This window comes from Schizophyllum commune (genome assembly GCF_000143185.2).
Source record: "Schizophyllum commune H4-8 unplaced genomic scaffold SCHCOscaffold_12, whole genome shotgun sequence".
NCBI classification, from domain to species: Eukaryota; Fungi; Basidiomycota; class Agaricomycetes; order Agaricales; family Schizophyllaceae; genus Schizophyllum; species Schizophyllum commune.
Window position 1 is genome coordinate 745561 of NW_026089549.1, and position 21553 is coordinate 767113.

Sequence of the window (21553 nt, forward strand, 5' to 3'; positions counted from 1 at the left end):
AAGCCCAGATTTCTATGAAGATGCAAGGGCACAACATTGTCAGCCGTGAATGGTTTTGGACGCACCTTCGTGTGACACCTTATTGTTGCACGAAGCAAGCAATTACTGAACGCACACTCGTGGTGGATTTAGCATGCACATTCTGACATACACGGCGTCCTATTTTATGCTTTGCCTGTACGGCCTTCTGAGATCGTCACCAGCGCATGCTTGCCCGCAAACAGTGTGACGACAGCCAAGCCAGCGCCGTACAGTAGGACTTGCCCAAGCTTGAGGTCGACCCAGTACCAAATGAGGAGACTCTCAAACGCGCCGAGGGTGACGGTGAAGGGGAGGATGCTCGGCGAGGCTAAGCGGGGCAGTCTCGGGTTAACGAGCGACCACTGTAGAGGGTGAGTTTATGTTGGTTGGGAGAAGGGTGGTGTACGCACCAGGCCAATGAGTACCACCCAGGGCGACAAGGTAATGAGGGAGGCCACGAAGGAGATGAACTTGGGGGGCATCTTCTGATCGGGGCGGAAGGTGTGCTGGATTTCGGGGAGTAGGTGGAAGCGCGCTTCATCTGGGTGTACGGGGGCCGGCTGTGAAGGGGGGACGACGAGGTCAAATATGTAGGCCTGCAGACCGGTGTGCTCGAAGGACCCTATGATCAGGCTGACGGCGAGGGGGTTCGTGGTGGTGGGGGGAAGGGATGGGGGAGGTTTGGCCATGTTCTGAGGCATAATAAGCGTGCGCGAGGAGTGAAGAAGTATATGAGCATACCAATTCGAACTTGGCCTTTCCCCCAGCCGAGACGCGGATGGGCTGGATGCCCTCTTCTTGAGTTTCGGGGTCGTAGAAGCGCAGGAAGACCTGGTGCGGCTGCACGCCTTCGCCGGTCTCCTTGTTCAGGACTTGGAAGGCAACCTTGAGGGTATCGGTTGGGGACAGGGTCACCAAGCCCATGGACTTGTGCCGAAGTGAGATGCTGGGTTCTGGTTAGCTCTCGAGCGCTTAGGCGACGCGTCGAGAGTACACACGGTTCCGAGCGCAGCTGGGTGCCCGCCTCACTCGTTACAGTGAAGCGACCCGAGTGTAAAGTCAGCTGTGCGGCTGCAGAGAGGGCCGCGAGTCCCAGAACATAGAGGAACCGTAACATGGTCGTCGTCGTCGGACACGATGACGGGGAGCTGCGAGATGGACGTGTCCTGCGCGCGCACGTGCTGCGCAGGCCGCGGCACATCGGTCCGATTTCCCGCCATCACTGACCCGGGCCGAGATTCCCACGCACCCCATCATGATGAGGTTGCCCAAAACTCTCACGAGTGCGACCAAAGCGCATGTTATTCTCGACGTCGACGTCTGCCTGGAATGCAGCGCGCCAGAAAGACTTCGACTTCATTAGCTGCCAGCTCGGTCAACGCGGTCAAGAAGGCCGTTGAGGTCTCCAAAACCATCGCTTGGGCCGAACTCGAGGAATGGCAGAAGGACAATGAATATATCTTGGCGGGCTACAGAAGGTAAATCAACGTGACCACTAGTATACGTACGGCTGACTTTACCGCAATCACATCAGGACTCAGAATAGCTGGAAGGGTACCCTCCATTCTGTCTATGCCTGTACGTCCCAAGGGCTCGCCACATTTGCATCTCATTGCTAACCCATGCTCGACGTGTTCATAGATGTCCACAACGAGACCGGTTCGTGCAATTTCCGATTTACGTCCCGTGATCTTCGGCTAACGACCGTCCTGAAATCACCAGTGAATATACACAGTCACCTCTGGGGCGCCGTCCTCTTCGTCTATCTCATGGTGACATTTCCGAGCTACATTCGTCAATTTCCGAGAGCTACTTGGATGGACGTCGCTGTCGCATGTGTCTTCCTGTCCTCGGCTGTTTTCTGTCTCTCCGCAAGCGCCTTCTACCATGCGGCCTCATGTCATTCGCAGTCGGTACGTCGCCGCGCTCGGCAAGCCCGTATCCCCCAAGCCCGGAGCCGTAGGACTTACGTCGGCTGTTCCAGGTCTCGCACCGCTGCCACGCGCTTGACTACTCCGGCATCGTGGTACTGACCGTTGGGTCTTTCTACCCGTCTCTATACTACGGCTTCTACGGCGATGCGCGCATGCAGACCGCCTATATCTCTGGCATTACTATAATCGGCCTAGGTGAGCCACTTAACCGACCTAATGGCTCTACGATAGATTAACGGCTCCGACTCATTCACATCAGGCGCTGCGTACGTCGTCCTGAACCCAGAGTACTCGAAGCCAACACATCGAGGCACGCGAACATCTGTATTCATCGCGCTCGGCCTATGCGCCGTCGTACCTGTTTGTCATTGGTTCTTCACGCACGGAGCCAATACGCTGCTCCTGGATATGGGTTATGGCTGGCTCGTTGCGTCGGGGGCGCTCTACATCGCCGGTGCGCTGATATAGTAGGTGCTTTCCGCTTGGTATCCCAGGCAACCGACTGACGGTCATTGCGCAGCGCGAACCGCATTCCGGAGCGCTACTCGCCAGGTACTTTCGATTACTATCTGGCCTCTCACCAAATTTTCCACGTCTGCGTCGTGCTGGCTGCGTTAGCACACCTTGCTGGTGTAATCAAATCGATAGAATACACGCACGCTGCGCCTACGCGCAACGGAATGTAAACGACCTCTTATCGACGCGGTCATCGTCCAGGAAGGGAAGCATCATCATGCCGGAGCCGCAAGAACTGGCGCCGTTCAGGAGGAGCCTTCGAACCGCCCGCTTTCACGTGTTGCACATTAGACGCTGAGTCCGCACCACGGACCCCCATTTCCCGCCGGTTGATCATGATCTGTTTCGTCCGGAAGTTCTGAAGTTTGCTCGCCCGGCGTCCCCCGCGTGAGTGCGCACGCACATCCTGCCCGAAAGGGACGGATGTCATATACCCAGCATACGCATTCACTCGGGCGCAAATCAAACATGCGAAGTTGATAAATCGTGAGTCCTCAGCTCTGATGTGTTCGCTGCACTATAACTGTGTTGACAGATAAATGCCACATACTGCAGTGCCCGCTCGGCGGCGTTTTCGAGGGAGCGGTGGGACCAGCTCCGCGGTTAGTCGTCTCCGTACGGCGGAAGTTTGCTGGGGCTCGATCGTGCAATCAAGCCGCCTCAGGCATCGTGCGTACCAGGTCATCGCTCGCCGGCGAGCCCATGACGGTGGCTTCGCTTTCCACGCGTTCCGTGCACTACATGGACAGACTGTTTGCCAGCGGCTCCGGGGGCTGTCGTGGTCATCGGCCGGGCACGTCCCACGAGCAAGGAAGGCTCAACCTCGAGGGCCAGCCCCCCTTCCTCTTCTCCATCAAGAAGCCGACTTGTGTATGTATATATAAGGCCCGTTCACTATGTACAGCCCAGACCATCGACCTTGCTCAGTCTCTGCTTTCTACAGCTCTCTCGGCGGCGACTAACATGCCCATCGCCTGCGTCTTCCAAGCCGCCGCGGCGCTGCTCGCGATACCATGGCCTTCCCAGCTATGCGTCGCCCTCATCATCGTCTTGCTCATTATCAAGCGCTTGCGAAGTGTGGCTAAGGACTCACACGTCCCACCCTCGCTACCATGCTCCATGATGAAGACCATCCCCGCCTTCTTTCACGCCCGTTTCGACTTGCTCAACTGGGGGTTCCACGCGACTGGGAAGTCCATATATCAGTTCCATCTGCTCACGGTGCGCATGCATACGCCCGCGCCTCTCAACCGTTCATGCTGACCAGCACATAGACTAAAGTCATCGTGCTCTCGGGCGAGCGAGCCCGCCTCGCCTACTTTGGCAACAAAAATTTCGATCTCACGCAAGGCTCGAATCTCCTCTCGGTGGTATGTGTGTCCGCGCTTTGGGGCCATGAATACCTCGTCCAAATCTCGGTTTAAGGTTCCGGAGTTCCCAGGCATCACCTCTGAGCTTCGCCCGGAGACGATCGGCAAGATCCACAGGCGGCTTGGCGAGATCCAGCGCTCGACCTTCCTGTCCAGCCGTATGTTCTCGCTCGCATTCCCCCTTCGGACAGGGCCTGACGGAGCTTCGCAGTCATCCCGCGCGTCCTGGACGATTGTCGGATCAAGCTGGGACGCTGGGAAGCGCGCGGCTGCGCGAACCCATTCGACGTGGTATATGACGTGCGTCCAAGTCCGCGCGCCTTCTCCGTGCCGCGCATTGACTCGCGCGCTGCCGCTCCCCAGGTCATCTTCCAGCTGACCGTGCGGTGTCTGTCTGGCCCCGAGCTTGCGGACGACGGGGACGTGGTCGCGCGGCTGAAGCGACAGTACGACATCCTGGCCGAGACAACTCCTTCCACCGTGCTCCTGCCGTGGCTGCCGACTCCCGCGATGGTGCGAAAGCTCTGCGCGACTAAGGCCGTTTACGATACGGTGGTCGCGGCCTTAGACGCACGGGAGCGCGGTGGGTGTGCGCGTGACGACACCATGCAGCTTCTGCTCGACGCAGGCGACGACCGCGCGACCGTTATTGGGGTGAGAGGTTCCTTAATTTTGTCCCCGTCTTCGGTGCTGATACGGTTTGATGCAGTTCATTATGGGCCTCTTAGTCGCCGGCGCGCGCGCGACGGGGACAACCGCCAGCTGGCTGGTCGTGTACCTCAGCGCCTACCCTGAGTGGCGGGCCAAGGCAAAGGAGGAGATACTGCGCCTGCTCGCTACACACTCATCTGAACCTACAACGTCGCCGCTGCATAGCCGCCTCGCGGACGTCCCCCTGGAAGCATGGGAGGCAGACACGCCGGTGGTCGATGCGTTGATAAGAGAGACGCTCCGCATCGCCCAGCCTCACACCGCCATCCGGTAGGGGACCTTCTATGTGGGCTGCCCATGCGCTGACCTCACGCTGTACAGCAAGAATCTCGGACCCGACACCTTCATCGACGGCCAGCTTGTTCCCGCAGGGGCACACGTCGTCTATCCCTTCAGTGACGTGCACCTGGACGACACGCTGTACCCCTCGCCCTGGACCTTTGACCCCACGCGACCCGCGCGGCAGGGCAAGATGGAATACCTAGGGTTTGGAGGCGGTACGCGTGGACGTTCGTGCGAGTCTGCTGGCTCACTCACAGCTTCGCAGGAAACACGGTCTGCCTCGGGAACCGTCTGGCAAAGATGATGATCAAGTTATTCGTGGGCATGTTCCTGCTGGGTTTCGACAGTTCAATTGTAGACCCTGCCGGTGCCGAGGTCGCAGAAGCCCCAGTACCGGACTGGAACGATGCAGTGCATGCACGACCGGCGCGACCATGTCATCTGAAGTACGAGCGAACTGAGCTAAGTCTATAGCTCATCAGGCCACCGTATGAGGGTTATGATACGCGACGCCAGATCATTGGCAAGGATTTGTATACTGTACCACTGATGCTGGGGTTCGTGGACTATCGTATTTAACAGCTTTCCGAGCATGGTATATGAACCTGTTCCGTGTGTGTATTACATATCAGTAGAGTAGTGTATGCTTGTAACGAGCGAAAGGACTAATAGTAGACGGACCCTCCAATCACTAATCCTCAGCCTGAAATTCCAACCTATCGCGCGAATGCCCATTCCGCCCGCCTCCCACGTCCGCCTTATCCTGCAGGATCTTTTCCGTTTCTAGCCTCTCCTTCAACCTCCGCAGTGTGTGGTACTGGTCGGTCTCCCGTCTCTCCGCCTTCAGCGCTTGCACGCGCTTCTCCTTGGATGGTTCCCACCGCGAACGCAGAATGCGTCGAACGGCCTCGGGGCTGATCTTGAACTTCTCAGCCAGTGTAGGCGTGTCGAATTTGACTGGGTCGATTCGATAGAGTTGGCGAAGACCTTCCATGGCCTCCCGCGACAGCTTGCGAGGCGGGTTCCAGCCGTCGGGGAACCTCTCCTTCATGGTGCGCTTATGAAGCCCAAACGATTCGGGAGTAGGCGCTCTCGGAGGTTTCCGCTTGTGTATGGGTGCGGTACCTGGTCTGAGACCGTTCACGGCATCGTCGTCCTCAGAGAGGTCCACGGGCGTGTCATCGTCCTCGAGAATTGAACGCGGTGCAGGTACGCCCTGAAGCCGCCATTTGGCACGAGCTTCGTCGGAGGTAGATGAGTAGGTTCTGCGTGAGACGTGGTGGGTGCATCTAGCGAGGCTCGCGAGAGCTTTCCAGGTGTGGGACATGGACATGATGGGGGAACGGAACAGATGCAGGTGATCGACCATCAATGCGCCACGCGAATGACACGTGTGTACTTTGCATCCGTCTTTCATCCATGGCGCCCAGTTTTACTGGCCCTTGGGCTCAGTGTAAACTTGCCAGACCGTGCGCATCGAGGGGATCTAGATTGCAAGGAAGCTCTACCTTATTACGCCGGCACTCGTTATACTCGACGGTAAAGTTGACTTGTGTCAAGACTGCGCCACTGGGATGAAAACCCCTAGAGGGAATGAATTCTAGTCCCGCCTATGAATCACAGAGAAGAAGGATACAGGTATGGAATCTCGTGTATGTCGACAATGACCGTTCGTAAAGCTCGTATAATGTCCTAGAAATACACACATAACCGACCAGCCGCTTCCTTCAAGTTCGTTACGACATTCAACCCCACATAAGCGCAGCCCCAGGCCCTCCGTACCGGTCTCCCACCACCGTACAGCGCTTGACGATGTCATCGAGCTCCTTCAGCTCCTTCTCGGTCAGATCGATAAGCTTCGTGTTCTCAGCGGCGCGCTCGGGTGCGCTGGCCCCAGGTAGAGGAAGTATTGGTGGCATGCCGGGCCTCCCATTCAGCGAGGCGACCCAGGAGATAGCCACCTGCCCGGTCTTGCAGCCTTTCCTCTTCGCTAGCGCGTCGACCTCGTTGACGAGGCGGATGTTCTGCTCGAAGAGGCCAGGCTGGAAGCGGGGAAAATCGCGTAGGTTCTCAGGTAGGTCCTCAATCTTCTTGTATTGTCCTGTCTACGCAGAGTTAGTGGGACTATCGAGGCTACATTGACAAAATAAGACTTACCAAGAACCCGCGTCCGAGGGGGCAGTAGGCAACGATGGGAATATTCAGCTCGCTGCAGGCCGCCGCGACACCGTTGTTCAAGATATCGACCGCCCACAGTGAGCACTCCACCTCGACCGCCGCTATGGGATGCACGTTCGCCGCGCGGCGTATCGTCTCCGCTCCGACCTCTGAAAGGCCGATGCCACCGATCACGCCCGCCGTGACGAGCTGCGCGAGCGCGCCCACCGTCTGCTCAATATCGACATTCGGATCCTTCCTTGCGCACTCGAAGATATCGATCTTCTTCACGCCCTCCAGCACCTTCGCGCACCGCACCGCGTTCGCGATCACCGTCGCAGGGCTGCCGTCGATGTTGGGGAAGCCGGCCTTGATCGAGAGCACGACGCGGTCGGCGTCCTCGGGGTACTTGGTGAAGTACGCGCGGAGGAGGTGGAGCGAGTTGTACTCGGGCGTGCCGTAGAGCTCGCCGCCGTTCCAGAAGGTCGCGCCCGCCTCGAGCGCGGCCTTCAGGACCTTGATCGCCTCGTCGGTGGGTGGGGGGACTTCGCGCCAGGTGAGGCCTTTATACGGGGTCAACCCGGCGATCAGGAACTTGGTGATCATTGTACTCACTCATCATCCCGTATCCGACGCGCCCGACATCTTTGCCGAGCAGTTGTATCGGCGCAGGCGCTGGCCTCAGCTCAGCAGACGGGCCAAAAAAACTGCGAATATAGCGCAAGAGGGATAGCATCGTATGGGGCGGGGAAGAGGCGGAGCTCGTATTGAGGAGCGTAGAGGCCTGTTCGCAGCGTCTTATATACACTCAGAGGGCCGTCAGCACGCAAGGAGCCTCGTAATCTCCTGGATGACGGAGCACGGTCATGCTGCCAATGAGGCTACCTCGGTTCAAGTTCGCGAAGAGGTGAGCGCACAAGGTGGCCTCGAGTTCCCACTATTGACGGCCACCTCATACCCGACTGAGGCGCGCTACAGTCGACAGGGAGGTTGGTGGATGCTCGATGTGTGGTTATACGAGGGATAGCGTTGTCCAACGCAGAGGTCGCAGGAGGTGGAGGTACTAGCATAGTATCACGAGATAGTAGATAGGCCAGTGATAGAAGGAGGCAGATGAAGGTGAAAGAGTCTGTTGTGCATGACGCCACCACCCAATTCACGTGCGCCTCAAAATAAGCCACTCATGTTCAGCCAATTGAATGCGATAGACACAAGGTTCACGCTCATTGGATGAATTTTTCGAAGCATTGCCTACGCAGAAAACGAGGTAAAGTCCGGGTAAAGAAGCTAACTTGTCCGCGTCGTATTCTAATTGTACATTTATTTGTCACTACTCTGCGCATTACTCGTTCGTGATCTAAGTGTAAGTACTTTGTGTAAACGTTGCTCTCTAAACACCTCGGCGTCCTTGAACTCTAGTTGCGCTGAATGCAGCTCTCGACACAGCTCGCAAAGTCCTCGCCGTCCTGCTGCGGCGCGCACTGCGAAAGGCAACTGCCGTCCTCACCGCCGACGGACGTGGCGGTGGGAACGGGAACCTCGCTGTCGGTGCCGCTAGCGGACGGAAAGACTCCGCTAAGACCGCTGAAGCTGGGAAGGTCGCCGCTGAGGCTGGGGAGGACGACGCTCGCGCTCACGCTGGCAGCGAAGTTCCCGTCGAACGACTCGGTGGGGAACGCGGCGTCCGAGGTAACAGTGGCAGAGGCAGCGGCCGCGCTCAACGAAGCCTCGTACTGGCTAAAGTACGACGCCTTCCCCGCCTCGAGCGAGCTGACGAACTCGGGGAAGTTGCTGCGGATACTTTCCGCCGCGCTGAAGATTTCCGGGAGGAGGCTACCCAGGTTGCGGCCAGCGATCCCGGCGGTCGGCTCGGCGGAGGCAGAGTCGGTGAAGGTGCTGAAGTCGCTGGTGGGGAGGGAGGAGAACGCGTCGAAGGTGCTCGACGGGTCCTGGGCGCTGAAGGTGCTCGACTCGTCGAAGCTGAAGCTGTCGGTGGCGGACGCGCTGAAGCTATCCGTGACCGAGGGCACGAACGTGTCGGTGAAGCTGTCAGTGAAACTGTCGGTGAAGCTGTCCGTGAACGACGGCTCGAAAGAGCTGTCGGTGGAAGACGCCTCGAACGTCGACGACTCATCGTCCGACGACGAGTGGTGGTGGCCGTGCTTGTGGCCATGGCCGCCGAAAAGGCCGAACAAGAAGTTGTTCGACCCGTCGTCCGTGCCAGTGGGCTCCGCCGACGCCGAATCCGTGAACGACGCCGAGTCCGTGAACGACGCCGAGTCCGTGAACGTGGGGATCACGGAGCTGAACGTCTCGGTCGCGCTGAACATGCTCGACGCATCGTCGGTGCTGAACGTCGCGGACGCGCTGTCCGACGACTGCCCGTCATGGTGATGACCGTGGTGGCCGTGGCGGTCGCCCTGGCCGTTGCCGTTGCCGTTCCCGAAGAAGAAGGGGGCAGGGGCGGCGAGCGACGAGACGGCGACGGCCGCGAGGACAGTGGACACGGTGATGAACTGCATAATCTGAAAAAAGGGTCAGAAGGGGCGAGACACAAAAGTGAGAGAGTACGCACTACTTAGTTGACGATATGGAAAATGTTCAATACCGATAGACTGCCGACGACGAGGGCGGTGAGAGCGGTTGGCGGAGAAGTCGAAGAGAGCTGGACTAGTGCTTTTACCAGGGAACCCAGGTCTGATATATATACCAACCACCCAGCGCAGCCCGCGACCCACAGAGACAGGACGCGCCCATCGCCAGTGACGCCTTCGCAATCGGGTTTCTGGTGTCGGTTGGGGCAGATCCTTCAATTAAGCCTCGGATGAGGAGCGCAACAAAGTCGATAGCTTCCGCGAACAATGACGCCACCCCCCATCTGCCACCGCTTGCCCACGCGAAATAGGGTGAACGCGCGGGAAGCGGGTGAGACTGTCTTACCGGAATACGGCGGGAATATCCTCATTTGGGCGGGAATAGGTCGGAAGGTCGCGCCTATGAGGGCATGTTGGAGAATCGTGCTGCGCAGCTTGGAGAATTCAACACGCGCGACGCATTTTCCGACACAGGCGCTCGCCTTGCGGGTGTTTTTAGCAGGTTGAGCTTGTGGATCCATCTACGACCAGGGTGGCGACTTGAGGAACAGGCTGGTCGTCGATCAGAGGGTATTGGAGATTCTGTGACCTCTGTTGACGGCAGCGACGCACAAGGCGTCATATATTCGTAGCAGAATGCACTGGCGATGGGTGAGTGGAGCAGGTGCATATTTGGTGGTATTTGGATCATATTCCTGCCTTTTGGGGATGCTTCGGAGTTCTCCGGTCAAGCGCCCACAGGCGCCTACTGCAGTGCAAGCTCTATCCTTGGAATTGGGTCACGTCCGCGCGGCGAAGACCCAAGTTGAATTAGCCTGAAGTATCAGTGGTGTATGAGCTGCGGGAGAGACCAGCGCGACGAGCTTTCATGGTCGGAAATTGAACAGGTCGTCGTCGCCCATTGGGTAGACTACCGAGCACTCGAAGTTGCGTGCACTTGCGTCTTCCCGAGCGCGTCGAGAGGTGAAGATGCGAAACCAATGCCCAGAAAATATATTATGGCTAAGAAAGCGTGCAAATAGAGACTGATGGAGGCGTGCGATTGCTAGATGCCGTCGTAGCTTGCGCCGCCAGCCTGAGGTGAGATGGACCATGTCAGTGATTTCGGGGGAGGAAATCCAAGATCGGGCGCACCTTCCGTAACTTCTTGACGATGGGCTCCTCGTTCAGGTCGTCCTTCTCGCGCGCGGGGACATCGAGTGAGTATACTCGCAAGACCTGCTTGACATCTGCGGCATGGACGGAGATCTGGGACGGGTGTGAGGATTGATCGCGTATGGTGAAGGGTTGTTCTTCATGCCTTCGCTTTGCGCATAACCTTGCATTCAGGCCCTATCCAGACCTATACAAGGGACGCGATTAGTACATTGACTCGACGCACACGACTTGACACGCACCACCAGGATGAACTTCTCCCGCTTGGACTCCTTGTCGTTGGCGTACGTGACGCGCACGTACGCGTAGGAGGCCTTGCTGTTGTCCAAGTTCTCTTGCAGCTCCGTCAATCCCCCTGTCCCTGTCTTCGAGACCTGCAGCTTGTCCGAGCGGTCCGACTGTAGGAGTTCGTGAGCGATGCACGATCGCGTCGAAGCTCGCCAAGAGCGCACCTCGTAGTCAAGCAGAAGCCACTTCGTGTCCGTCTTGTCCGAGCGGACGTCGTTGTAGGCTGCGGGGTCGCTCAGTTCATCGTGGCTAAGCCGCGGGGAAGAAGCGCTGACCTTCTATGATTGCAGGATCAGAGACGTCCGCCATTGCACAAAAGAGGGAGGAGGATGCGGGGAAGTAAGAGGAATGAACAGGGAAGTGGGCGGGCGCTCTGGAAGACGGTGAAGAACCGTGTCGTCGAGGAGATGGTAGCCTAGTGCCGGGCCCCCCAATTCATCGCGTTTGAGGGGTCCCCGGCCCGCCTAACCGAAATCGGACCTCAGAAGTCATCTTGAACTTTGACCTGAACGTTATGAACAGTGACATATTTGACAGTCTGCTGGCATCATGGCCCAGGAGTATGCTGCTCCCTTGATGCCAAAAGCAGGATATACATGTCCAACGACGCATTTTTCTGTCTCAACTCAGCGGCGCGCCTAGAACGGCGCGTCGAAGTCCTCAAGCTCACGCGGGGTGTCTTGTTCACGACATCGCTTCTTTGCACGAGCGGCCATCGATGGAGGCGCCATCCGACCCTATGGCTCCCTCAAGGAGCGACAAGTACTTCTACGCTAATGGCGACTGCTATGTCAAGGTCAGTACCAATGCAACAATATTCACTGGTTTGACCGGCCCTCTTGACACGGTATCTCACCGTTCAGGTCCATGAAATCATTTACCGAATCCACCTATACCACTTACGACTGCCTACTATCTTCTTCGACCCATTGTTGCATTTTCAAGAGGACGGGACAACCCTCGCCATCGGCACCGTAGGAAGTTGCGAGCAGAATCCGCTTACATTGGAGGGTATATCGAAGCATGACTTCGAGGCGCTGTTGTGGTTCTTTTACGAGTCGCAGTACAGCTGGTAGGCCGTGTGGAACACCTTACACAGCTCTATTGACAATGCGCTAGGAGGTGTGGTGTTGCGCACGATACGGCCGTATGGGAGTCCATCTTATTGTTGGCAGAGAAGTACGCGATGCCCATGGTCGCGCAGGTGGCCTGTCGTGCTCTGGGGCTTGCCGAGGCCCTTGATGATGTTCGTAGAGTTGTGCTAGCACAAAAGTTCGGGCTGGGTGGAGACTGGGTCATCGACAGCCTTCAGAGGGTCGTGACCCGAGAGCAGCCCATCTCAGACGAGGAAGCTATGCTCCTTGGGTCGAAAATGACAGCGACACTTGCTCGATCCCGAGAAGGTATTCTCACAGGCCGCGCACCCTGTCCCGGGTCGTTTTGTCATGTGGTGCGTTGGTGTATATGCTCTGATGGAGTGCATGCGTGCTCATCAAACTACTGAAAATCGGCGCACCATCCTGTCGTCTGCCCTTAGGTGTCAAACCGCCGCAACATATCTCTAGCCCTTAAGATAGCTCTCGAGGTCGCCCTACAAGCCTGTTTGAACACCAAGGGTGAGTTTCTCGCCCGCTGAGTACTCTTCATTGCATGATTGTCAGAGCGTCTGCGGCTGAGGAAGACACGTGCTCGCCAGAGCGGCGACATATTTCTCAAAGTACGCTATCTCGTTCCCTTATCCGCAACCCGCATGCTTATTGAGGTCTACAGGTCGAAAACACAATTTTTCGCCTCCATTCGCATCTCCTCGCCAGATCCTCTGACGTGTTCTCTGCGATGCTGTCTCTTCCCTGTGATGGTACTACACTAAGGGAAGGCACGCATGAAGGAAATGCTATCACCCTACCAGGAGTCCGAGTTGCAGATTTTAAAGCGCTCCTTGCTTTCTTCTACGATGGACCATATATCTTGTGAGGATTACCTGTTCGCGTATCTTCTTTTCTGACAGAATTCGGAATCCCCAGTGGCAGGTCCCTGAAGAGCCTGCCTTCGACTATATCGGAATCCGCTTTACATCTGGCGGAGAGGTTCGACATGAACGACGTAGGCAAGATGGCCGTGTACCTACTCTGCGAGCACTCTTGTCTCGGAGACGTACGCAGGATCTCCCTATCCATTAAGTACGACCTCGACAAGACTTCCCTCCTTGCGCAACTCAAGAACGTATGCCGCCGATCGGATGGCCTATCAGTCGAGGAAGGATGCGATGTTGGGCTGGTCATGAGCTTGCTCATCGCGCGCGCGAGGGAAGCACTCACCAAGCGCGCATATGCCGCTCGTCGTAAGTTGGAGGTGAGTTCATGTCCGCTAGCATCCGAGATGTTTTCGACTAGTCACTCGTATATCAGGCCACCGACGAAGAGGCGGAAGAGGTTGTGAAGGAGGTCATCTTGGCGGCCTACAGTTCTTGAGCGGGGCGTAGTACTATACATGGAACATATTCCAGCACCGAAGACTATGTCAAGTCTCGAGTCTGATATATAGCACAAGATACTGTACACTATATACGAACGAAAGCAACGAGAGCAACGTCTAGACGCTACATGAATGCAAAACAAGAGATGGGAAGAAGAGATCGTGGAAGGGCGTCAAGAGGCGTCAACGAGGATAACTACACATGCAGCCACCGTCCGTCTATAGATCATTACGCAGCAGCACCATATAGCAGTGCTCGCAATACGGCTGCCCCTCTCTCTCAAAGAAAGAAGGGTCCTCAAATGGCCGGTCGCATCCCTACGAAGCTGCGTCAGCTTCCTCGTCACCCACCAAACCACAACCCCACTCACCGCACACACAAAGCACTCATAACACCACTTCCCACCGAGCGCCTCCACCGCCGGCGTATGCTCCCTGATACTCTTCTTGCACCGCTTGCACTTCGGCATCCTTAACCTGACGTGGCAGTTCTCGCAGTACGGGTGCCCGCGGTACACGGTGAAGCCGACGCCTTCGCCCGAGTCGAAGGTCCCGTCGCCGCTCACGCTGAGCTCGCCCGCGCGCGTGGTTGGGAGCCCGCCGGAGAGCGTGAGGAAGGGGTCGCCGCACTCGGCGCAGAAGAAGTGCTGCTCGTGGTAGTTGCGCTTGCCGAGAGCGGGGTCGTCGAGGCTGATGAAGCGCTCCTCGATGATGGCGGTTTTGCAGGTGTAGCAGCGGGGTGCGAAGTTCTGGAAGCCGAGGTTTAGTATACACACGGTGGATCTTGAAGACTGAGACGGACCTCGTGGTAATCGAGATGGCAATACGGTCGCCCGTCCTTCTCGTACGAGCTGACGTGCTCGAGTAGCTCATTGCAGACTGTACACCTGAAGCAGCCCGGATGCCACCGCACGCCCATCGCGTTAACGATCCGCCCAATGATCGCACCGCCACAACCCCCGCACGCCAGTCCTCCTCTCCTAATTACAGGCGGCAGGTCCTTAGGCAGCTTGCGCGGCGTCGGAGGTTCGTCGATACCGCCCCCGTAGGCGATGACCGGTATGACCGTCGGGTCGACAGGCGCAGGAGCGGAGACATTAATGCTCGGTGCGCCAGACACGCTAATACTCGGCGGGTCGACATTGATTTGCGGTGGGTCGAAGGTGATACTGGGTGCGTTTATGCTAATGCTCGGAGGACCATTGACGCTGATACTCGGCGGCCCGTTGACGCTGATGCTAGGCGGCTCGACGTTGATCGCTGGGCTGACCTGGATAGACGGACCCCCAGAGAAGTCCTCATCACCGTCGTCCGGCAAGTTGATCTTCGGTAGCGCATTCCTTCCATCTCGCGGCGACGGGCTCTCCACCGTCATCGACGACGTGCTCGACGACGCGGGCGGCGTGCGGCGGAACTGCAGCGGGCTATGCGTCGTCACGCGCGGCGACTGCGGCTGCGGCAGCGAGCGCGACGGTGGCGGAGGGAGGTCGTCCAGGTCGTCCCACTGGCCAGGAATACGCTTGGCCGGCGATGATGACCTCGACCGCGAGGCGGCGTATGACTGCGCCTGCATCATCGTCCACTGGGCCTGCGTTACGGGCTGCTGAGCGTGCATCACTGGTTGCTGAGTCTGCATTGCATGCTGCTGTGCCGGCACAATGGGCTGTCGCTGCGCTGGCATCTGCGGCGGCTGTGGTAGACCACTGCCGCTACCACCCCTCTGCTGAGTCTGCTCCCCATTGTCATCCATCCCCAGCGCCGCGAACCGCAGCGTCATGCTCGCCGTATCCCCCGTCGCCGCACTCTTCGCCATCCTCGTCATCTCCGGCGGCTTGGCAGCGCGCCCCGGCAGCGAGCGCGCCATCTGCGGAGGGTACGGCAGCCGCCCGCGATCCGAGAAGTTGCTGCCTTTCCTCGAAGAGCCGCCGTCGCTGGTGTAGTCGTAGTAGTCCTCGAGGGGCGGAGCTTGACTGTTGCGCGGCAGGTCACGGATACCGTATCCGGGGCTGGGAGGTTCTATCCCGGACTCCTCGCTCGCCTCAGATTCGTCCTCCTCTTCCGACGAGTACGCAGGCGACGCTGAGCGCTCGGTCGGTGGCCCCGGAAACGAGCGACCATTAGGAGCGGGCAGAGGTCTGCCGGATCTCGAAGGAGACTGGGAAAACTGGGACGAATAGGCGGATGGACTCGGCGGTTCCTGGCTCTGCTGCGACGGCTGGCTCTGGTACGACTGCCGCTGCGAAGGCTGACTGTGAAACGACTGCTGAAGTGACGGGATCCACTTCGGCGACGGCTGCGGCGGCTGGGCCGACTGGCTGCTCGTCACCGGCGGCGCCGCGAACGTACGCTGCCGCTGCTTCCACAACGGCACGAACTTTGTCGGCGACCCGGGCTTCTCAGGGCTGGGCGGGTCGGACGACATAAGGTCGAACTTCGGAGGGCTTTCGCGCCTGCGGAGGACCGACTCCGTGTCTTCCTTCGTCGGCGATTGTCTAGGCGGTAGCGGCGGCGGGAACGAGCGCGGCGTCGCGCTATTGTCCGAGAAGGACTTCGTTGGAGACTGTCGCGGCGGGAGGGGAGGTGGTACTGGTTGCGCCTTGGTGGGACTGGGAGATCGGCTGGCAGACCTGCTCGCTTGCGAGGGTATATCCGGCAGGCCTGCAGCGAAGTTGCGCGGGCTCACGGGACAAGCGTTGCCTGGTGGGCTACCTGCGATTGGAATGCCGTCGAAGCTGGACTTGGGCAGACCACTGACGCTGGGTAAACGACTGATGTCCAGCGACTGGTGCTTGACGCGCGAGGGCCCTGGCGTGGGGACTGGCAGAGGCCTACTCCCACGCGAAGGGGAGGTCATGACCGCCGGCGGCGCAGGAGAGGGAGACCGCGACATCTGGCGCGTCGGGCTAGGCATACTATGTGTAGCAGTCATGGGTGCGGGGGAAGTGGACATTGATCGCGCAGGTGCTTGCGGGGGAGGGAACATGTTCCTATTCTGACCCATCGCGGGCGCGCGTTGCGGGGTACTTCCACCGAATGACGATGCCGGCTGGACTGGCGGCATAGTATCGGCGCGCCTCGGGGGAGGTAACGGCCTTCCCCGCTGCATCTGTTGCGGCTGGAGAGGCACTTGTTGCGGGGATGGTGCGATCACAGAGGGTGTCTGCGATTGGGAGGCTCTGATCGCGGATGGAGAGATCGGTGGGCCTCGCTGCGGTGGTGGCTGACTGCCGAAAGAAGCGTTGGGCGTGCTATTGGAGTAGCCATGTTGCATTCGCTGCATCGGTGTTTGGGTGTTGGGGGAAGTAGATGTCGCTGGTTGGGACTGGCCAAAGTATTGACCTGGCTGAGTAGATGGTGTTCGCGCCGCATTGAAGGGTTGAGAGGTACTCCCCGCGGATTGCTGAGATCGGAAGGGGGGCCTTTGTGCATTGTTGAATCCTGACGATTGACCGAATCCCTGTGAGAGCGGACGCGGCTGTTGGTTTCCCGCAGGTGCAGCTTGCCCAGGTTGTCGTTGCAAAGGCTGCTTGTACTGCTGTAGCCTTGCCTGCTGTTGCTCAACGAGCTGACGGTACGCGTTCTGCGGGGGTTGTCGCTGAGGGGGAGGCTGCTGCTGATACATCCTGGAATCGTGAGGCTGCGCGTATCCTGCAGGCTGCTGCGTTTGTTGTTGAGTGGCGGGAACAAAGCCTCTGGACTGTGCCCTTTGTTGGCCAGCAAGGAATCCGTGAGCCTGCGACATGATGGGGAAGAACAAAAGCGCAGATGAACATAGACGCGCGCGCCGGATTGCAACGCGCTTGGCCACGTGATTATCTAGAGACGGTGACGTAGCCGTGCTGAAGTGGCGTCGGCAGTCGCCGAACTTGACTGGCTTCGACATCGCTGGGCTTAGAATGCACTTGCACAACGCTCTTCCATCTCGGACAGGTAACAAAGAAGCGTATATAGTATACATGACAACAAAATTCTGAGAGAGTATGTGAAATTATCGTTGAACAGGTTCCTACTTTAGGGACGGGGGAAACACGTTGGGTAATAGGATGAGAAGGGGAGAGGATTGTGAGAAGGCGTCCGAGCGCATGGCCAAGTAAATAGATGGAGGGGGCATGTTTGCGTGAGATAGACGAGGGTAATGGGTGAGCAGGATACTGGATAACTATCGACGATCAGCAAGAGGGAAGTTCGACGAAGATTCGACTGACGCACCAGGATACGCGAAGAGATCAGCGCTCGGCGCTCATCTCTTGCAGGTGACAGCTGGGTGGGGACCAGCGCATCTGTTGCATACGTGGTCAAGTCCCTTCGGGCATCGCGACGCGCACTTCCCCCTGTTGAAGTCGGGGCACTTGGGTCGACCACCACGACTGGTACCGCTGACAGCGTTCTTCGTAGGTCCACCCCTCAACTTCCACCTGATCGCCGACCACAGCTCGTCAGCCACCGAGAGGAAGGAATGAAGATCTTGAAGACTCACCCAAGATCATCTTCGTCCTCATCAGGCCCGTAGGCATCCTTGGCTTCAATGCTATCCTCCCGAGCCGGCTGGACTTTGGACACCTCTTCCTCATTATCATGCGTCAGGCCGAGGTAGTTTCTGCAGCAGTAGAGATGCGGGTCAGACCCGGGTACACATAGGAGAGCCCACAGAAACTGACGTGATACTATGGACGTATTCCATTGTCGCGGAGATGAGGATTCGGATTGCTGTAGACCTGCGGCTCGTCGGTGCACGGTATGGCCTTTATAGGCTCGTCCGTACGGATGGCAGTCAAGAATGCGATGATTTGCAGTGACTCAAGGGACACTAAACGCCTCGTGCAGGCGCTCGGCGCGCGCAGGCCATGGGCGCTGCAGCGCTCTGCAGCGCTCGCGTGTCCGGGCCCATCAGTGATCTAAAGGCCGCGCCGCCTGTGATGCGCTGCCAATCAACAATCTGAACCTTTTGGGGCACCAAAGCCTGTTGTCCCAGTACTTACCATCCCTCCGAGAATCACCACACTGAGGCAGGATCTCCACTGGCTCCAGTCTGGTCGACCATTGCAGCGCCAATGAGTCCATTTGGGGGACCACTAGGCGCCCGGCGCTTAGCCTTGATCGGGCGATTCAGCTCGCATCGTTATCGACGTGTTTATGTGGCATCCAGGTAGTCCAAATCCAGTCATTCCTAATACAGACGGGACCATACGGAAGTTTTTCATTGAGTCCACAGCACCATGAAGACTACTGGCACAAGATATCTCCAGAGCGCCACAGGATGAGTCTCCAGACTTGTCTACTGTGCGGACAGCCTTTGACTCTGAAGAGTATTGGATGCAGTATGGGTGGATCAGGCTCCCCGAGAGTCACCGCCTTCCCACCCGCCTCTCATTGGGCTAGATGGCTGTAAAGCTGTAGCTGCACGTATCAGCCAACCTGCCGACGACACTGCTCACGTGTACTCAAAGGTAGGACAGCACTTCTGACAGTATGATGGGAAGGCTTCTATCATTCTTCTCAGAAGGCGGGAGTGAGAAGAGGCGCTGCGTTCATCGCCCGCACAGCACAGTGACAGTAGACCTTCGCAATCGGCCTCGGCATATCCCGAAATGATTGCTGCCTGCTCTCGCACAAGCAAACGATGACACACTGCCTCGTTGTCTTCCTCTGTGGCGGAGCTTCAGCCCCCCGTGCAAAGACGGGCCTCTCCGTTTATAACGTCTGTCGATGCTTACAACTCTTGCGATCCGTCGGGGTGTCCAACTGCTGCGACAGCGATCTTGCATGGTTTGCCCGGTCCAGGAGGTCGTGTGCGCATGTGGCGCCCATAGCCTTCAAACTCTTCTTTGAAGGTTCTTCTACCATTGAGCCGACAGCATGAAGAGCCGGAGCTCACACCAACGCGAATTAAGAAGGCATCGCCCCCGATTCTTGCTTCAATCACAATCCCTCAGAAATTCGCCTGGCCTTCGCTTTTCACGTTAAGCGCTCGTCACTTCTAAGTATTGCTGCACGGTCATCAACGATGATTGCATCGCACCGTGACTCTTTTAACGCGATGGAAGCGGGGAAGACGTCCTTGACTACGGTTGATGGCGGCGCCTAAGAGGCGATGGCTGTGCTGTGCATTTCGTGGCACTGCACTGACAAACACGCTCCTCCTAGTATAAAGTGCACCACGGTCGAGTGCTCGGCTTCTGTCCGACACCCATCTTTCTGTCTTCCACAGCAATGCAGGCCGCCACAGCCGTCGACGTTCCGACTACCGGAGAGCTCATCCCCATCACTCCGGAGTCCTCTCGTCGTTACAAGCGGCACCACAAGCAAGTTCCACATCACTTTGCACGCGTCATCCTCGTCTAACGCTGTCCACAGCATCCAGCTGGAGTGTGGCGACATCGAGGCTAGACGGCCAGAGTAAGTCGCTCAGCACCTTCATATCACGCCACGCTAATCGACGCCACACAGCCCCAAGTACCCCGTGTCGGATTGGTTCGCGTACACGCACCCAGAGGGTCTGCTCTACCATGTCTTTGTGGCTCAAGGCAGAGTGCGGACAGTGACTGACGAGGACGCCGACGACCCGGCAATCCTCGACAGCCTCACGACCTGGATCCAGCATATCGAGCAGAAGCTCGCCGCAAATCTGGTCGACATGCATAGCGACATCGAGCTCATGGTCGAGCTTCGTGACGATGACTGTGCCTACTACCTCGTCGACCATCGGGCGCGCATTATCTTCTGGGCGGAGACGACCTTCACGTACGAAGTCGGCCTCCCTGACGTTTCGTCGCCGACTAACCTCGGTGAGCCCTTCCTTGTCATCTCGAGCCACGAATTGTGCTGACGCAAAGCTATGTCAGCGGCGCACACAGAAGCGCTTTTCTGGCGCCATGTCGAGTACTATCCGTCGCACTTCGGTGGCCTGTCACAGCGAGATCTCGACATGCTCTACAATGTCTTCTCGCATGGCCTGACAGATCAGCTCACGTCCCCGACGTCCACCTTCCCTTACAATGTGCAAGACTGCACGCACTTTGTGTCCATCCTCAGTGGATTGAAAGGGCACCTCGCTGACCCTCATGCTACATTTGTCGTCGGTACGCAAACTCGCCGCCAGCAAATCGCAGACAACTAATTCGGCCCTTTTCAGCTCGTCTATGGTGCATGGTTTGTGAGTGAAACCTAGTCTCCAGCGAAGCTGTTCCGAGCTTATACCCCTCCAGACATGTATCGCGCCGATGTGCACTACGGCACCCCTTACGCGAGGCTCAATCGGAATCAGCGCATCAAGGAATTCAACGAGGAGGAGCCCAAGATCATGAAATGCGCCAGCCTTGCGACTTTCCGCGTCTGGGATGACTACCGCGTGCGGTTAGAAGACCAGTTCACCGATGATCAGATCTATGGCGACCACTGGCGCAAGTTCATCGACCATATACTCCACGACTGGAAGAGCGTCTCGTCGCAGGTGAGTACGCGTCTCGATGCCGCAAACATCGCTCTGACAGATTCGCTTAGTCTTTCTTCGTGCTCCTCGCTCATGCCGCACTGCTTTTCGTGTCATCGTACGCGCCGCTCGCGCTCGCGTCCGCCACCGTCTCAGGCTTGAGCGTCTTGTCTGCAATGTTCCTGATCAATCGCCATTCGGCGCTTGCCCACACAGGAACAACAACAGCAGTGAGTCTTCAACCTTCAGGTTTTCCGAGATCTAATCTAACTTCCCTCAGAAAACCTACCTGCCCCAAGTTTGCCACGAAAAGTACCGCTTCCAGTTCATCGCCCTCGCCATGGCCCTCCCTCGGGCACTTCACTTCTGGGGAATCGCACTGCTTGCTTTGAACGTTCTATTTATCGTCGCCTTTTCGTTTGGTATCGGTCCCACCCTCCTTATCACGATCGCCGCCTCGGGATGCTGCGCCTTGCTGCACTTCAGCACGGTCGCCTTGAAAGTCGCACCCGAGGACATGATGCTCCCATATTTTGTTTCTCCAGCTGATCTGAGGGCTTGACTCTCGCCAAGACTACCTTCAGCTCTAGATATCCGCTGCCTATATCCAAAGAAAATTTC

At 57.8% G+C, this 21553-nt stretch overlaps 11 protein-coding genes across 11 annotated transcripts; 4 read left to right on the forward strand and 7 right to left on the reverse strand.

Annotated features, from left to right (window-relative positions):
* Positions 1-102: 102 nt before the first annotated feature.
* On the reverse strand, positions 103-1183 carry SCHCODRAFT_02640673 (uncharacterized protein). Its single transcript, XM_003027756.2, has 4 exons — positions 1020-1183; positions 763-967; positions 432-713; positions 103-383 (listed from the first exon to the last, which is right to left on the reverse strand). The coding sequence occupies exons 1-4, from the start codon at positions 1136-1138 to the stop codon at positions 165-167; spliced, it is 825 nt and encodes a 274-aa protein (XP_003027802.1). The 5' UTR covers positions 1139-1183; the 3' UTR covers positions 103-164.
* A 90-nt stretch (positions 1184-1273) lies between these two features.
* On the forward strand, positions 1274-2800 carry SCHCODRAFT_02590679 (HlyIII-domain-containing protein). Its single transcript, XM_003027488.2, has 7 exons — positions 1274-1499; positions 1556-1599; positions 1663-1680; positions 1744-1934; positions 2006-2150; positions 2215-2422; positions 2476-2800. Exons 1-7 carry the CDS (start codon positions 1351-1353, stop codon positions 2639-2641), a joined length of 921 nt encoding a protein of 306 aa, XP_003027534.1. The 5' UTR covers positions 1274-1350; the 3' UTR covers positions 2642-2800.
* Positions 2801-3434: 634 nt separating this feature from the next.
* On the forward strand, positions 3435-5308 carry SCHCODRAFT_02517064 (cytochrome P450; the record flags this gene model as incomplete). The annotated part of the gene is made up of 7 exons (XM_003027489.2): positions 3435-3692; positions 3746-3841; positions 3897-3999; positions 4053-4495; positions 4551-4822; positions 4874-5049; positions 5100-5308. 7 exons carry the CDS (start codon positions 3435-3437, stop codon positions 5306-5308), a joined length of 1557 nt encoding a protein of 518 aa, XP_003027535.2.
* SCHCODRAFT_02640682 (uncharacterized protein) lies at positions 5030-6185 on the reverse strand. Its single transcript, XM_050346163.1, has 2 exons — positions 5100-6185; positions 5030-5049 (listed from the first exon to the last, which is right to left on the reverse strand). The coding sequence occupies exon 1, from the start codon at positions 6165-6167 to the stop codon at positions 5526-5528; it is 642 nt and encodes a 213-aa protein (XP_050197931.1). The 5' UTR covers positions 6168-6185; the 3' UTR covers positions 5030-5049; positions 5100-5525.
* A 394-nt stretch (positions 6186-6579) lies between these two features.
* On the reverse strand, positions 6580-7597 carry SCHCODRAFT_02515739 (Aldo/keto reductase; the record flags this gene model as incomplete). Its single annotated transcript, XM_003027758.2, has 2 exons — positions 6580-6939; positions 6992-7597. 2 exons carry the CDS (start codon positions 7595-7597, stop codon positions 6580-6582), a joined length of 966 nt encoding a protein of 321 aa, XP_003027804.1.
* A 611-nt stretch (positions 7598-8208) lies between these two features.
* On the reverse strand, positions 8209-9598 carry SCHCODRAFT_02088330 (uncharacterized protein). Its single transcript, XM_003027759.2, has 2 exons — positions 9567-9598; positions 8209-9516 (listed from the first exon to the last, which is right to left on the reverse strand). The coding sequence occupies exon 2, from the start codon at positions 9511-9513 to the stop codon at positions 8407-8409; it is 1107 nt and encodes a 368-aa protein (XP_003027805.1). The 5' UTR covers positions 9514-9516; positions 9567-9598; the 3' UTR covers positions 8209-8406.
* A 916-nt stretch (positions 9599-10514) lies between these two features.
* SCHCODRAFT_02640687 (actin depolymerizing protein) lies at positions 10515-11446 on the reverse strand. The gene is made up of 6 exons (XM_003027760.2): positions 11304-11446; positions 11193-11251; positions 10983-11138; positions 10886-10927; positions 10720-10833; positions 10515-10660 (listed from the first exon to the last, which is right to left on the reverse strand). The coding sequence occupies exons 1-6, from the start codon at positions 11335-11337 to the stop codon at positions 10631-10633; spliced, it is 435 nt and encodes a 144-aa protein (XP_003027806.1). The 5' UTR covers positions 11338-11446; the 3' UTR covers positions 10515-10630.
* A 93-nt stretch (positions 11447-11539) lies between these two features.
* On the forward strand, positions 11540-13588 carry SCHCODRAFT_02088345 (uncharacterized protein). The gene is made up of 8 exons (XM_003027490.3): positions 11540-11824; positions 11892-12100; positions 12148-12478; positions 12566-12644; positions 12690-12745; positions 12799-12998; positions 13053-13380; positions 13437-13588. Exons 1-8 carry the CDS (start codon positions 11747-11749, stop codon positions 13497-13499), a joined length of 1344 nt encoding a protein of 447 aa, XP_003027536.1. The 5' UTR covers positions 11540-11746; the 3' UTR covers positions 13500-13588.
* On the reverse strand, positions 13297-17252 carry SCHCODRAFT_02640695 (uncharacterized protein). The gene is made up of 3 exons (XM_050346164.1): positions 14306-17252; positions 13875-14252; positions 13297-13821 (listed from the first exon to the last, which is right to left on the reverse strand). The coding sequence occupies exons 1-3, from the start codon at positions 17243-17245 to the stop codon at positions 13723-13725; spliced, it is 3417 nt and encodes a 1138-aa protein (XP_050197932.1). The 5' UTR covers positions 17246-17252; the 3' UTR covers positions 13297-13722.
* Positions 17253-17400: 148 nt separating this feature from the next.
* SCHCODRAFT_02640698 (uncharacterized protein) lies at positions 17401-18403 on the reverse strand. Its single transcript, XM_050346165.1, has 4 exons — positions 18162-18403; positions 17981-18100; positions 17713-17918; positions 17401-17662 (listed from the first exon to the last, which is right to left on the reverse strand). The coding sequence occupies exons 1-3, from the start codon at positions 18182-18184 to the stop codon at positions 17744-17746; spliced, it is 318 nt and encodes a 105-aa protein (XP_050197933.1). The 5' UTR covers positions 18185-18403; the 3' UTR covers positions 17401-17662; positions 17713-17743.
* Positions 18404-20137: 1734 nt separating this feature from the next.
* On the forward strand, positions 20138-21494 carry SCHCODRAFT_02672255 (uncharacterized protein; the record flags this gene model as incomplete). The annotated part of the gene is made up of 6 exons (XM_003027491.2): positions 20138-20288; positions 20346-20582; positions 20636-20656; positions 20709-20953; positions 21004-21162; positions 21213-21494. The coding sequence occupies 6 exons, from the start codon at positions 20138-20140 to the stop codon at positions 21492-21494; spliced, it is 1095 nt and encodes a 364-aa protein (XP_003027537.2).
* Between the last annotated feature and the right edge of the window lie 59 nt (positions 21495-21553).